We start from the raw sequence: 13,355 nt of genomic DNA, 5'->3' as shown, positions 1-13,355 counted from the left end.
TAATGACAGAGAGAACAAAGTAATTTTGATTAACCAGGTCTGACTGTAAATAAATTGGGGTTCTGACTTTTGATCTAAAAGGGATTCTCATTCTTTTCTTTGTATATTTCCCATTTATTTTTTAATGCTGTTTGACACTGAATGGAAGTGGCAAGTTGTAAGCTCTAGGAATAATAGGCAGTAGAAGATATAACTTTATATTTATTATATTTCATTGAACTTAATTTTTTTTTGTCCAGAGAGTGGATTCTTATTGGGAAATCTGCTCAATGGTCTTACCGTCAATTTAACTTTTTGCCTTGTAGGAAATGCATTAACTAGGAGCTCAGATTTAGGTCTAACAGCATGACTTCTTTTCTTAGGTGTTTCTGTCTTACCAATAAGACTTTAGTAGGCTATTTATCATCAGTTGGCCAGGATGACTTATCATATAATAGAGAAAAACATTAAAGCCTCCCATAACGATTTCATAATGATGCCATGGACTTAAGTGATCATTTTTCTAAACTATTCCTTCTTTTTTTTCCTGGCTGTTTCATTTGTGTCAAATCAAATATTGTCTTAAGGACCATGCCCCTTGAAGTTTTAGAAATGCATGTGGGAAATACAAGCTAAAATACTATTGGCATTTTTTTCTGATTTTCCCCAATCATATGTATTTATTAGAATACTCGTAGATGAATAAGCAAGATGTTTACTATACATTTTAATTATTATGTTCCTGACAGTGCTTAAGCATTTAAGATATGCTACTGTGCAGTAAGCCTCAAAATAGCCCAATCGGTTAGATATTACTATACCCATTGAATAGAGGAGGAATATGCTTAGCAAGGTTGAATAACATTTCTCTGTCATGCAATGAGTAAGGTTTGGAGTTTGTAACTCCTAAGCCTTTATGCATTTCCCATTATGTTCATATAAGTGTAGAGTGATGAACAACACATTTTCCTTGACTTAAAGAAGTTTATAGGGGAAAATTCAAAAGAAACTATATACATTTAACTAAAATATATTTAGAATGTGTTATCACTGTAATACCACAACCTGTTATTTAGCCCTGAATGAGAATAAGTAATACTGAATTAAACTTTCAAATTAATGCAAATACAATCAATTAAAATTTTTGTCTGTGAAAGTATACAAAAAGGAAACTTGACAAACATTAAGCACCCAAGCACTCTTCTGTCCAAAAGAGATGGTGTTGTGACTTATGACAGTCAGTTTAGTTGGTAGGAATATTCTAATATCAACATGAATTCATCAGTCTTTCTTGGTCTATTATCATTAAACAGTCAATTTTTATGATTAAAATCCTTGTTTGATTCTACATTTACTAAGAATAATTTTTATCATAAATTATTTTATCAATTAACTTGCCTTTAAGGAAAAGATATGCTGATCCAAAGACATATGTCCTGTCACATTAATAGTTAATTGATTACTTGACATTCTAATATAATAGTATTAGACTCTATAAATTTAGTTAATGTGGGCCTCCAACAAGACTGACAGTTCAAACTACTGCTCCTTCATGGTACTGCTAATGCCAATACATGACAAACAGGAGGGCTGCTGGGAAGGCCTTCCTTCTTCCATATTTGTCAGCCTTCTGTGGATTTTCAGACACCATGCCTCTTTCTATGTGGTGTTTCTCAATAAAGTATCATGGAAGCAAACAAGTAAAAGTCATGTTTTATTTTAATTGGACCATAAATTCTTAAGAGTGGCATTTGGTGTAAGTCTTGAACCCTGGGTGAGATTTCACTGTGGGATGAGGGCACATAAGGTAGAGAATATCAATATTAATCTTATTTCCCTGTATTAACATTAAAATACATAACCAAATGTATTGTGAACAAACAAAAATGGAAAGTCAGAAGGAAGATGATGTCTACACTTAAGAAGTAGAAGCAGATGGAATCGTAATGGTTTTGATTTCAACTTGAAATTTTGTGTTTCTGGGAACTACCTTCCCAGAAATAGACAACTTTGACCAATTGTAATTAAAGGAAGGAAGGGGAGAGAAGAAGTGGTGAAAGAAAAATCCAGAAGAGGAAGTATGATTTTTTCTGCAAGAGTCATTTAGTGAATATCTGACTTTAAGCACAAAGGCAAAAATTAAGCTCTCTTCTACTGACTTCAAAAACAAAGGATGATTTGACACAGATGGAATCATCCACAATTGTGGTATTCGTAAAACATATCAACACCCATATAAAATATATTTCTTTTTAAACTGCTTTTCTCTTTGTTCATATGCAATTTGCAAGAATACAAGCCTTAATTATGGGTTTATTTGCCACACGCATTAGACTATTTAATTTCTGAAACTTACTGATTGTTACAAGCATCTCATTTTTAATACTTTATTTTGCTAACGGCACCAAATCCAGCCTGTCAAGATTAGGAATTTTTCATAGCCGAGATTAGGAAATTTTCCAAACGGGGCAATAATGTTTTCGTAAAGCTTTGGAATAAAAATGATGGATAATTTATTATAGAAGTTACATTAATAGATATTAAATTCAGTTGATGTGAATGTACATTTTTGGATTAAATATTAGTATTTTTCTCAAACAATATTATTGCAGTATTAAACTAAGAAAATAAACTTGAGCTTAAAAAGTCATAAATATTTTTGAATATGTTTTACTAGCAAATATAATTTTTCCCCCCACAGATGCAGGATCAGGATCTGGAGATGGAGGTAGGAGTTGCCTTTTTACATATTTGAAGATTTACTGGTGGATATTATTATGTATATTTACTTATGTATGTTCCATTTCAGATATTTAAGACAAATTTCATATTTTGCATTTTAGGAAAGATGAAACCATAAAAAATTGTCACCATATTAAGTACATGTATATACCGTGCAAATTATTTGGCATACTTATGAATCATACTCTATCTCCAGTTAACCTTCCTTGTTCATTTGTTTGTTTGTTTGTAAGTTATCTTTGATATGGATAGGCATAATGTAAAAACTTCTGAAGAGAAGCATGTAAGCATATTTGGCAGGGAAGAAAGAATTCATGAGGAAATCATTTAAATATTGGATTTTTAAATATATGACACTGCTCTCAATTACTAGGTGCTAATAAGACATACATAACCTACCATATAGACAAGGTTTTAATTATCAGATTTATAATTTGAAACTGAAGGAACTTTAGTTCATAAAAGTGAAAAAGATAAAATGAAGTCCAATGAAAGTAAAATATTATCTTTGCTTCCTTGATTAAATCTATAGTTATTTTTACTAAAGTATGATATATGTTCCCATTATTTAGTTTTGTTTAGGGAAGTATATAAGATGAGAGAGAGAGAGAGAAACTTTAAAAGTTTGATCTAATGTACTTACTACCAAATAAAGATTTTACCTATAGATTGAAACTAAATTGTAAATGTCCCAAATACTTTTCCCGATGAAATTCAAACAAAATTAGACTTTTATACACACAAAGCAAAACAAAACACAACCTATATATAATTTCAAGATTAAGAAAAACAAAACAAATAAAAGCATTCTCTCAAGACCTTGCTTCAGTTGTGTAAAATAATTAAATGTGCTATTCCAAGTTGATTTTAGTTTTTAAACACAGAATTTGATAAAAGATAAGTAAAAGAAGGCCTTGGGTTCAGGGTGGCAGATATTTAGTGCACCCTTTATCTAGTTCAGGAAACGCTTGAAAGATTTATCAAGTTTCCTTATGTAATGAAAGACTTAACTAGTTCAAATAAGCAATACCCACAGAACATAGTTAGAGCAGCATATTGGAGCACAATTTTTTTTCATAAAGACTAAAACTGAACAGCAGCAGATTGAAACACAATTTTTTTTCCTAAAGACTAAAACTGAACAGCAGTCAAGACTCAAGCATAGAATATGTTTCAATGTCACATGATGTTGGACAGTCCTTTGAAGTCTGGACAGTCTTTCTCTACTTCTAATAAAATTTTTCCTAGCTGATTAATATAGTATTCCCAAGAAAGCGTCCCTAGAGGTTTTGAAAATAAGACCTTAGAATAGCATATTAAATCTTAAAGAAAAAAAAAAGACAGGAAAAAGGCAGTTCCTTTAGTAGATGTTTTACCATGGGAATATTATTAATAAGAAATCAATTAATTTTTTTAAATGTTGCTTTTGTAAGGAAATAGTTTCTATGCAAAATTCTGTATATTTTCTAGCTGTTTAGTTTTATATGTAGACTACCTAATTTTGCAAATATTGTGCTGAGACTGAACTGTTCCACTGTTTACCCACCAGTCTTGTTAATTTTCTAGCATCTTTAAAGACAAAATAAAACATACCAAGAATGTCTTCATTTCTCTTTCTGTTAAAGCATCATCATTTACTTTTTTCTGCTTGACTATCCTACCATAGTATACTTCATATCTTTATTTTTCTAACAATAAGATGTGAACTTTGTTTCACACACTAGTTTCTAGTTTTCATTCATTGTTATTAGCACATGCAAATGAAAATGAAGTCAAACTCACTCTTCCCTGTTGCGTTTTATATTAAAATCTTTGGTTCATTATGTTGTCTTGTGATCTGAATAAGACATTTTTTCAGGAAATAATTTTAATCTCACGAATATGACATGTATAACTTATACCATATAAGTGAAACATCACTTGGAAAACACTTTATTTTCTTTCTCTTTTTCTGTTTTTTAATCACTCTTCCTTTCAATTAGAGGTGCTTCATAGTAACTTGGAGAAAACAAAAACAACTTCCGATGTTTGCTTTAGGAAAAAAAAGCATATAACACATTTAATTCTGAGCTTATTCTTTTAAATAACTACAGTTCTGAAAATTGTGGTGATGAGTATTTGCTCCTAATTGCATACAATTTTTAAAATTAGAGACTGATCAGGTTTTTCTCAACAGAACTGCTTGTTTTTCTAGTCTACATGTTACTTTGCTCTGTAAGACTATTAGTTTTAATTTTCTTTAAATTCTTTATTGAGGGAGGCCAAAAATGCTTAGTAACTAAAACCTAAAAACCTAGTTTAGAATAACATGCACAAATTCAGTTCACATATCCATTGGGTTGTAATCGTAAGATATATTTGACTTGCTATCTCTCTTATACAGATGATAGACTTTCCTCTGTATTTTTGTAGAATTCGTATTACCAAGGTTTTGAGAGGGCAGAATCAGCTTCCTTTATTTTTGAATAAAGGAAAAGTGATTGAATAACTTGTGATTGTTTGGCTAATCCAACAATTGTAACTAGTGATTGTTCTAACTAATCTCTATATAACATACTCAGTAATGTGTATTTAATTAATAATTGGGTTTACTTGGCAAGCACTTTGGATGGTTAATAGTTATTTTCTAATTTCTTATTTTAACAAAAGTTAATATAATTCCAAAATGGAGTACACTGAACAAAAGAGTGAAGGGAACAAATTTACTTGTAAAACATTTATCATGTGTGACTATCATAAATGATATCATTAAACTTACAAATCTAAAACCATGTAAAAATATATCAACTATTACTTTTTAAAAATTTTCCTATATTTTAGCGTGAATGAATATTACATTAGTAATGAAAATTAGACCTGATTATTCTAAAAATAATTTAAGCTTAACCCATTTGCACAAGGGTATGTCTGTCATTTACTGCATTTGAGAGAACATTTTTACTGCAATATAAAAGGGACATAAAGGTTTTATAAAATTTATTTTAACTTGTTAAGTACATTTTATAGGGAGTTCTAAAATCTTTAACCATTGACCTATTTATTCAGCTGAAACAATTCAAACAGTTAACTGTATTGAGATAAAACACATTTACTGTGCTTCCAACATGACCCACAAAGATGCATTCTCTCCTAAAGGAAATTTGTAGAGTAATAAGATACAAATACTTCATACAAATCTTAATATTTGGCTGTCGCATTTCGCTGACTGTATCCTCTTCTTTTAGTGTTTAAGAAAACTCATTAATACAAAAGATAATTTTGTATTATTAGTTTTCAACATAGGACCTGCCATTTATGGAACTCTGTTTTCGAACAAAAACGTTTGTTTTGAAAGGCATCTACATCAAATAAACTTGTTGGATAGATTCACACCTGACAAAAAAAAAATTCAAGATAAACTACAACTGCGAATTGTGCTATAGGGAGGTAATATGTGGTCCAAATTCCAAAGAATTTGAGAAAGTGATAGAAAGAAAACAATTGGTGTTTCAGGTACTTATATATGGAAGTTTAATGTTGTAAATAAGAAAACGGGTGTGTGTAGGAGGGATAATAACCTCTTATCCACCCACAGACTTCCTTAAGCAACAAATACTGCAGGAAGAAAAAGTATTAAAGGTGCCTCCTCTCAAAATTCAGAGGTGTGTGGGTGGTTAAAGAATAATTTTTAACCCCTGCTTTTCTCTATAAGTCTTTCAGTCATATTATAAAGACAATGCTATGAATATCTCCATTTCTGTTTTTTTTAAATATTTATGTGTTGCTTAGATCTTTGTTAGATTCTGAAAAATAAATAAGTCTGGTGAAATTAAAACCATATTTTAACTATCAAAATAATTATAAATGTATTATCCTGCTGTACATGAGCAGAATCCACAGTTAAATTTTAATATCATCTTATGGGAAGTTGTATGATAATGTTTATAGAAATAAAATGTATCTAAGATACACAGCATAGATACAATAAGTATATTTTTATTTCATGAGATAAAAGGAAGCACGGAACTTACTTATACAATTTATATATTTATATACAATTTTAAGATAATTCTTTAATAGGTTATTGTTGGATATGTACAACAAGTCAAATTAAACTTATGTTTGTTATTTGTATAAAAAAGCCTTATTTTTATGTGAATTATCCAGATAATTGTTGTTATGATAAATTTGGTGTAGAAAATCAGTTGACATACGGTTTTTATTTAATGAAAAAATTCCAGTACAAATTATTTTCATATAACATTACTAAAGATGTCCATAATTAAGACATTTGCTTCATATACATATTGGATAGAACAAGAAAGGTTTACATGGCAACACATTGTAGATCTTGGGCTGCTATTTCTGATTATGTGAACTGCTAAAAACTGGCAAAAATATTTTAAGCACTTTGAAACTTGGAGATAATTTTTAAAAAATCCTTGTCTTTCTAATGTGGATTTTATAATATTTAGTAATTTGGTTGACTTGAAGGAAGGTAGTACTATAACCTAGGTATTTTTGCAAGATTTCTGGGGCTGTAAAGATGAATATGACACAGTTCTTTACACTCATGGAGATTACATGTAAATTCTCTTCTGAGCACACAATGGAAAAAATTATGATTCTAATTATGAAAAGAAAATTATTCCTCTGCAGAAATAAAATGTTAAATATACTGTAAATAACAAGGAATTGAATATTTATTCCATAAAATATGCTTGTAAAAGGCTAAGTAATTTTCCCTTCCATGTTGCTGTACTAATTCCCTCTCCAACCAGCATACCTTTTCCACTTCTCCACTATCATGGTCAAAGTCTGGCAAACACAACATACCTCATCATGGTTGTATGTTTTGTTCCCCCCACCAAGCGCTTGGGCTCACATTACAGCCAAAGTCTGACAGGTGTCAATTGTAAGCAACTTCTGCTGAAATACTGATTTAATAGAGAAATTCTACCAAGCATGACACGTCTGAAATTCTTCCCAGGCAATATATATGGGAAGAAAGCAGAAACTATCCTCTTTTTGCTCTGCCACACCTGAGAGCTGCTGTTCTGCTGGAGATGAGCGTATAGCCATCTGAACTTCAATTGAAATATTATCTCAGCTCTTCTTAGGTTGAAATCCATCTTACTTTCTCTTTACCTAAAAGAAGAACAGTATAGCAATGGAGTAATGAAATAGAGATAGAATGAATGAGGACCATGTAATGGATAACAAAATTGGAAAAATATAGAAAGCAAACAGAAGGAGGAAAATAAAGTGAGAATGATGGAAAATGAAAAGGGAGGAGAAAGGGACCTTTGTTATCAGCATGGCTATAGTTTGTTTTCACACATGAATACGCTTTTACAAATAAAAATAACTTTTTTTTTCTTCCAGCAGAGCAGTAATAGCTCTCTGAATTTCTGCACATTGCTTAAGAATGTGAAATAGATGCTACAAACTTTTGTCTGAATCATCCCTATGGGTTTTTAAAAACTATACATAGGAAAAGAAAGTTAATCATTATGTGTAGTATGATAGAAATGGCTTTGAATTATGAATCAGGAGATTTGCCTTCTAGATTTTCAGCTGACTTGAAGAATGCCTGTTTGATTTTTGCTCTCAGTTTCCTGGGAGATTCACTTATTTTGTCAGTGAAACAGTAATATGTATCTATAGGAAAGATGATTAAAATTAAGTAATGCAAATAACTTTGAACTCCAAAAAATTCAAAATGAAATTAAAAGAATTTATGTTACCTTTGCTCTTTATTCCCATATACTATAAGAATATAATTTCTCCGAAGGGTTTAATTAGAATTTTGAATCTTTTAATTAGTGATTTTAAGTCCATGGCTTAAAGTATTGATGGTGGGATAGTAATAACTCTAAGAATCCAATACAGTTTCTAGTATTTAGAAGACACAGCTAGCTCTGACTCCTGAAAGCAAGTGGAATCACTGTGTTAATACACATAATAGAAGATAAATGCATCCAGAGGAAATGCAGTTACACAAGATAGGTAAGAAATAAGGAATAATGTTTAAAATTTCAAAACAGTACATAATTATTCTTAAAACTACAGTGGCAGGTAAATTGCCTCTATAGAAAACCAATAAAGAAGAAGTAGGAGGGAGTCACAATGTAGGAGATTCTGTATACTTACAAGAAAGAATGTTTGTGAGGGCGCTAAGCATTGCAAAATTTTTCTTAGGGGATTAAACTTTTTAGAAAGAGATTCTTTTAAAATTGATGGGAAGATTTTATTACAATTCTGCTTGATGTCAAAATATGAACTAGCTAAATCTATAAGAATCCCTATGTTCATGTATAATGATTTATAAAATGCTGTATAGTTTATAGAAAGCACTATTATAGCATTTATTTTAGTTTTTAATTTTTATGAACACATAATAGTTGTACATATTTGTAAGCACATATAATATTTAGATATAAGCATGCAATGTATCATGATAAGATCAGGGTAATTGGGGTATCCATCACCTTATGCATTTATTATTTCTTCATGTTAGGAACATTCCTATTGTATTCTTTTAGTTCTTTTGAAATATACAATAAGTCATTGTTAACTATAGTCATCTTGTTGTGCTACCAAACACTAGATCTTATTCCTTCTATTTAACTGTATTTTTGAACCCATTAGCTATCCTGTCTTTATCCCACCCTTTTAAACCACAGCAACAGCTTTTGGATGTGTAGATGAAGATCAGAAAGGATGAGCACTTTATGCAGTAAATATGGTGACTAAGCCAGTCCTTGAACTTCAAGAAGGAAGGAAACTAGTCTGCAAGATTGTCCTACCTCTTGTACTTCTTTGCAACAACTATACCAGACATCATCTTCTATGGTTTATATAAATCATCAATTCTACCAGCAGTCCGATGACATTCTATTATTACATCTCCTCATCCCCTTCCCACTTTCACTTTTGATTCTGAAATCATCTGTTCTACTCAATGTAATTATCTAAGTTAATCACACACCTCAGTCCATGGGACTTAATGATTGCCAACTATTCTATTACTTTTCCCCTTTGTTTATCTAACCCTAATCCCATTCCTGATCTTCTGTAAGTATTCACTCTAAGGTATTTGAGATACTTTAAATCATTGCTAAAAATATATATAGGATAGTTGTGTAAGTAGCAGTAGAAGGTAGTGGTACAAAGCACATATTCTAGAGCTCTAGACTCTGGATATGATCCTGGCTCACCACTTACTAGCCAGACTACTGGCCAGTACTTACTGTAGCTGCTGATCCTGGACAGGCTACTTAGACTCTGTGTTTTTCATTTCTTTATTTGTGACCCTGGTATGGTATGCAGGAAAGTACTCTAAAGTTGAGATTTGTGCACATGAAACCTAGGGACTTGTGCTCTCAGGATCAGAATCTGCAGAAGGGAAGAAAGTAAGATTGGGAAGAGGGTGAATTTGAATTGGTGCAGTTAAAAAAAAAAAAGCTACACAGCGTGGCCCATATGAGTTCTCAAGATGGGATGGCCCTTATTAGTTGTCATCAATTGGAAAAGCAGGGCTGAGCTTTTATACCCCACCATTAATCACCATTGATGTGGACAGTTCCCAAAAGGGAGCATACCGTGGGCCAGGCAGCTCTCTTCAACTGCAGACTGGACCTGGAGAGGGACTCAACTGTGAGCTATCTGAGTGAAATACTCTAAGTAGCTGAGGAGGGAAGAATGTGGACATTGCACCATGGTATCCACTAAGATCTGTAAAATATAAAACAACAACAAAATAACAGAATTCTTAACCTTGTAGAACTTATTTCTTGGAAAGAGACATGAGCAGTAAACAAAAAAGGAAAAACACAGATTGTCATATGGTAATGAGTGTGATGCAGCAGGAGGAAAGTGATAGAAGGGAAACGAGAGGTTACTAATTTGTTTGGGGTGATCAGAAATGCCTTGGAGAAGGATCAGGAGGGAATGAAGGGGCAAATCCTGCAGATGAGGGAGAGAAGGACATTGCAGGCAAAGGGAACTCCAAATGAGAAAACTCTGAAGCAGATGCATGTCTGGGATATTCCAAGAACATCAAGGATGTTAGTTGGGCTAAAATGAGTGAGAAGATGCTTGGTTGAAGATGTGGAAAAAGAGTGGGAGTGACCCTCAAGGCCAGAAACAGAAAGTTCTTTTTCTGGGTGAGCAGGGAGCCATTGGAAGGGTCTGAAGGAGAGGAGAATGTTGTAATCTGACTGGTGATTTTAGAAGATCACTCTGGCTGCTGTGTTGAGAACATGCCTTGCTGAAGTAAGAGAGTAAGGGAGAAAGCAGGGAGACCTGTGCAATTAAAAGGAAAAAAAAGATAAAGTTTCTTTTCTCTTGTTGTCATTGATTTGGGGATCACAGTATCTCTTGTCTATTTTAGACATATCACTCTGCTACTCATCTGAGGGACTTTGTGTATGGTCCTTTATTGAGTATATTGAGAAAATATCCTAGGTTTTGCTGTAGTCAAATCTATTTTTAATCCTCATAAGGTATTTTTATATTGGGGTTTTAAGATATCCTTCTTCTTTTTGAAATTTTTAATTCCAGATAATATTTAAGACATAGGAATGTCTCTGCATGCTGCAGTGCATGCCAAATTGCATTGAATTTGTTTCAAATTTGGATTTGAAAATACAGCTTTTTCTTTCAATGTACTAAATGAACAATACATATTATAGGATATGATTTTCAATGTGTACTTAACAAAGAGCAATTTCATTTTCTCTGGTAAATTACACACTTGTTACAGCTTTGGGATTTTAAAAAATCCAGGAATAAATAGAAAACAATATGTTTGAATAATGTTGGCATCCTGGCTCAATGAGTCAAACCAAAAGAATTATTCCAGTGCCTGTCACTTAGTAAACTAGTTCTGAAAAATCTTTTAATTTTGTGTTCCTTGCTGATCTCTCTCTGAAAAGAATAAAGGGAGAATTAACTGGATTTCAAATAATGTTGGCCTGGTGCTTCCACAAACCTATTCTGCAGATTGGTTATTTAAACTGCATTCATTCCAAATTAAATAACATTTCCTATAAAGTTGAACTTTTTCTCTATTTTTTTCTCATTTTCTAGCTGCATTCTTACTCTTTTCTCCTGTAATTTGGCTGACTGGATTGCTATTCTGTCATTACCTTCTTTTGGTGAAGGCCACAAACACAAGGAACATATTAGTGGAATCAGTTGGAGAGGGAACCCATTTCTATAATTGCATTTACAAAAAAAAAAATTGTGTACTCTGCATATATTTGGTCCTGGCAACATTGAGAAGTTTGCATGTTCTTGTGGGCATTGAGATGGTGTGAAAGTCATTACAGATATGCTGACTATCCTCTCCAGAGAACATAGCACTTGCAGAAAAATATGACCTTTGGCAAGTAGAATTTCTGACACACTGATTTAAGTGGTAGTGGTGGCAACTCGTTGAAAGGACATGTGGAGCTATACAGTGTCATCTCTTCTGGCCCCTTTGAGCCTCGTGATATAGTTTGAGATCTAATCCTTAAGGGTTAGAGAGTTTTACAGTGTTGAGAATTTTATTCAGTTACTCAAAAGACAACTGTAATAGCAACTTCAATGTGGTTATCTTTAAAATAGCTGTTATTTTAAAATATAATTAAAGAGAAACACAGCTGGCAGTTTAAAGGAAAAAAAGGAATTAGTAGTACAGTTATTATACTGCATCTTAAATAGTGGGGTGATATTAAATGGTTATATTCTGGAAGCTCATGCCCACACTGCCTTTGAAGTTCAGGCTGCCCAGCCACATTCAGGCATTGATTCAGGAAACTCCCTTGGCCTTTCAGTAAGAGAGAGCTCCCTTATGCCAGAACTGCTTTGAAATAGAATGTGGCAGAGCTGTAAAGTGGGTCCCATTCTACAAGTCAGCACACTCTGTGGATTTTCTATTGTGAATAGTTCTCAGATCTATATCTTCAGACCCTCCACCAATAGTATATTTCAGCCCTTAGGCATCTCTCATCTATAGCATTGGAAAAAAGCCTCCTAACAGGTCTCCCCGATTCCATACTTGCCTACCTAAAATATTTCTTACTTGCACAGTCAGAATATTTACATAAAATACTTATCTAAGTATATAATTCCCCTACTTGCAATTCAGCAATGGCTGTCCATCATCCTTAGGATAAAAATTAGTCTTCCCAGCAGGAGATACAAAGACCACCAGAACTGGTTCAGTTCCTGGCTCTCCATCCACATCATTCATTTTCTCTACCTCAGACTTGACACTCCAGTATAACTTTTTGTTGATAGTAGTTCAGTGGGATAGACCATCAATTGATTGCATACCTCCATGCTTTGCTAATGCTCTTCTATTTGTCCGAAACCCTTCCCATGTTTTTGCTTAAACATCATTCATATTCCAAGACTAAGTCAATGAAAATCTACATCAGGATGATTGTCCTTAATCTTCTGGTTGGACTACATGTCTCTCATCAATTCTACTTTGTATCATCAGTCTGATTCATTCAAATAGTCTGTGTATTATATGTGCCTCAGGCTAATGACTATTAATACCTGTATATTAGAAAAGAAAGCCTGGTGCTTAGTAGAATTTTGTTAAATATTTGCTCAGCTGAACCAATGCATTAATACTAACAACAAAAAGTGTGCTTAAT

At 32.6% G+C, this 13,355-nt stretch overlaps 1 protein-coding gene across 2 annotated transcripts in view; it reads left to right on the top strand.

The window, feature by feature from the left end:
• TMEFF2 (transmembrane protein with EGF like and two follistatin like domains 2) overlaps window positions 1-13,355 on the top strand; it is a 244,911-nt gene that overhangs the window by 12,647 nt on the left and 218,909 nt on the right. For both annotated transcript variants that reach the window (XM_009443902.5, XM_515997.7), the window contains exon 4: window positions 2,681-2,707. In XM_009443902.5, coding sequence (XP_009442177.1) covers window positions 2,681-2,707 — 27 coding nt within the window. The remainder of the gene's footprint in view (window positions 1-2,680; window positions 2,708-13,355) is intronic.

The sequence above is a fragment of the Pan troglodytes genome, chromosome 13 (genome assembly GCF_028858775.2).
Source record: "Pan troglodytes isolate AG18354 chromosome 13, NHGRI_mPanTro3-v2.0_pri, whole genome shotgun sequence".
NCBI classification, from domain to species: domain Eukaryota; kingdom Metazoa; phylum Chordata; class Mammalia; order Primates; family Hominidae; genus Pan; species Pan troglodytes.
This window is presented reverse-complemented; position numbering and strand designations above follow the sequence as displayed.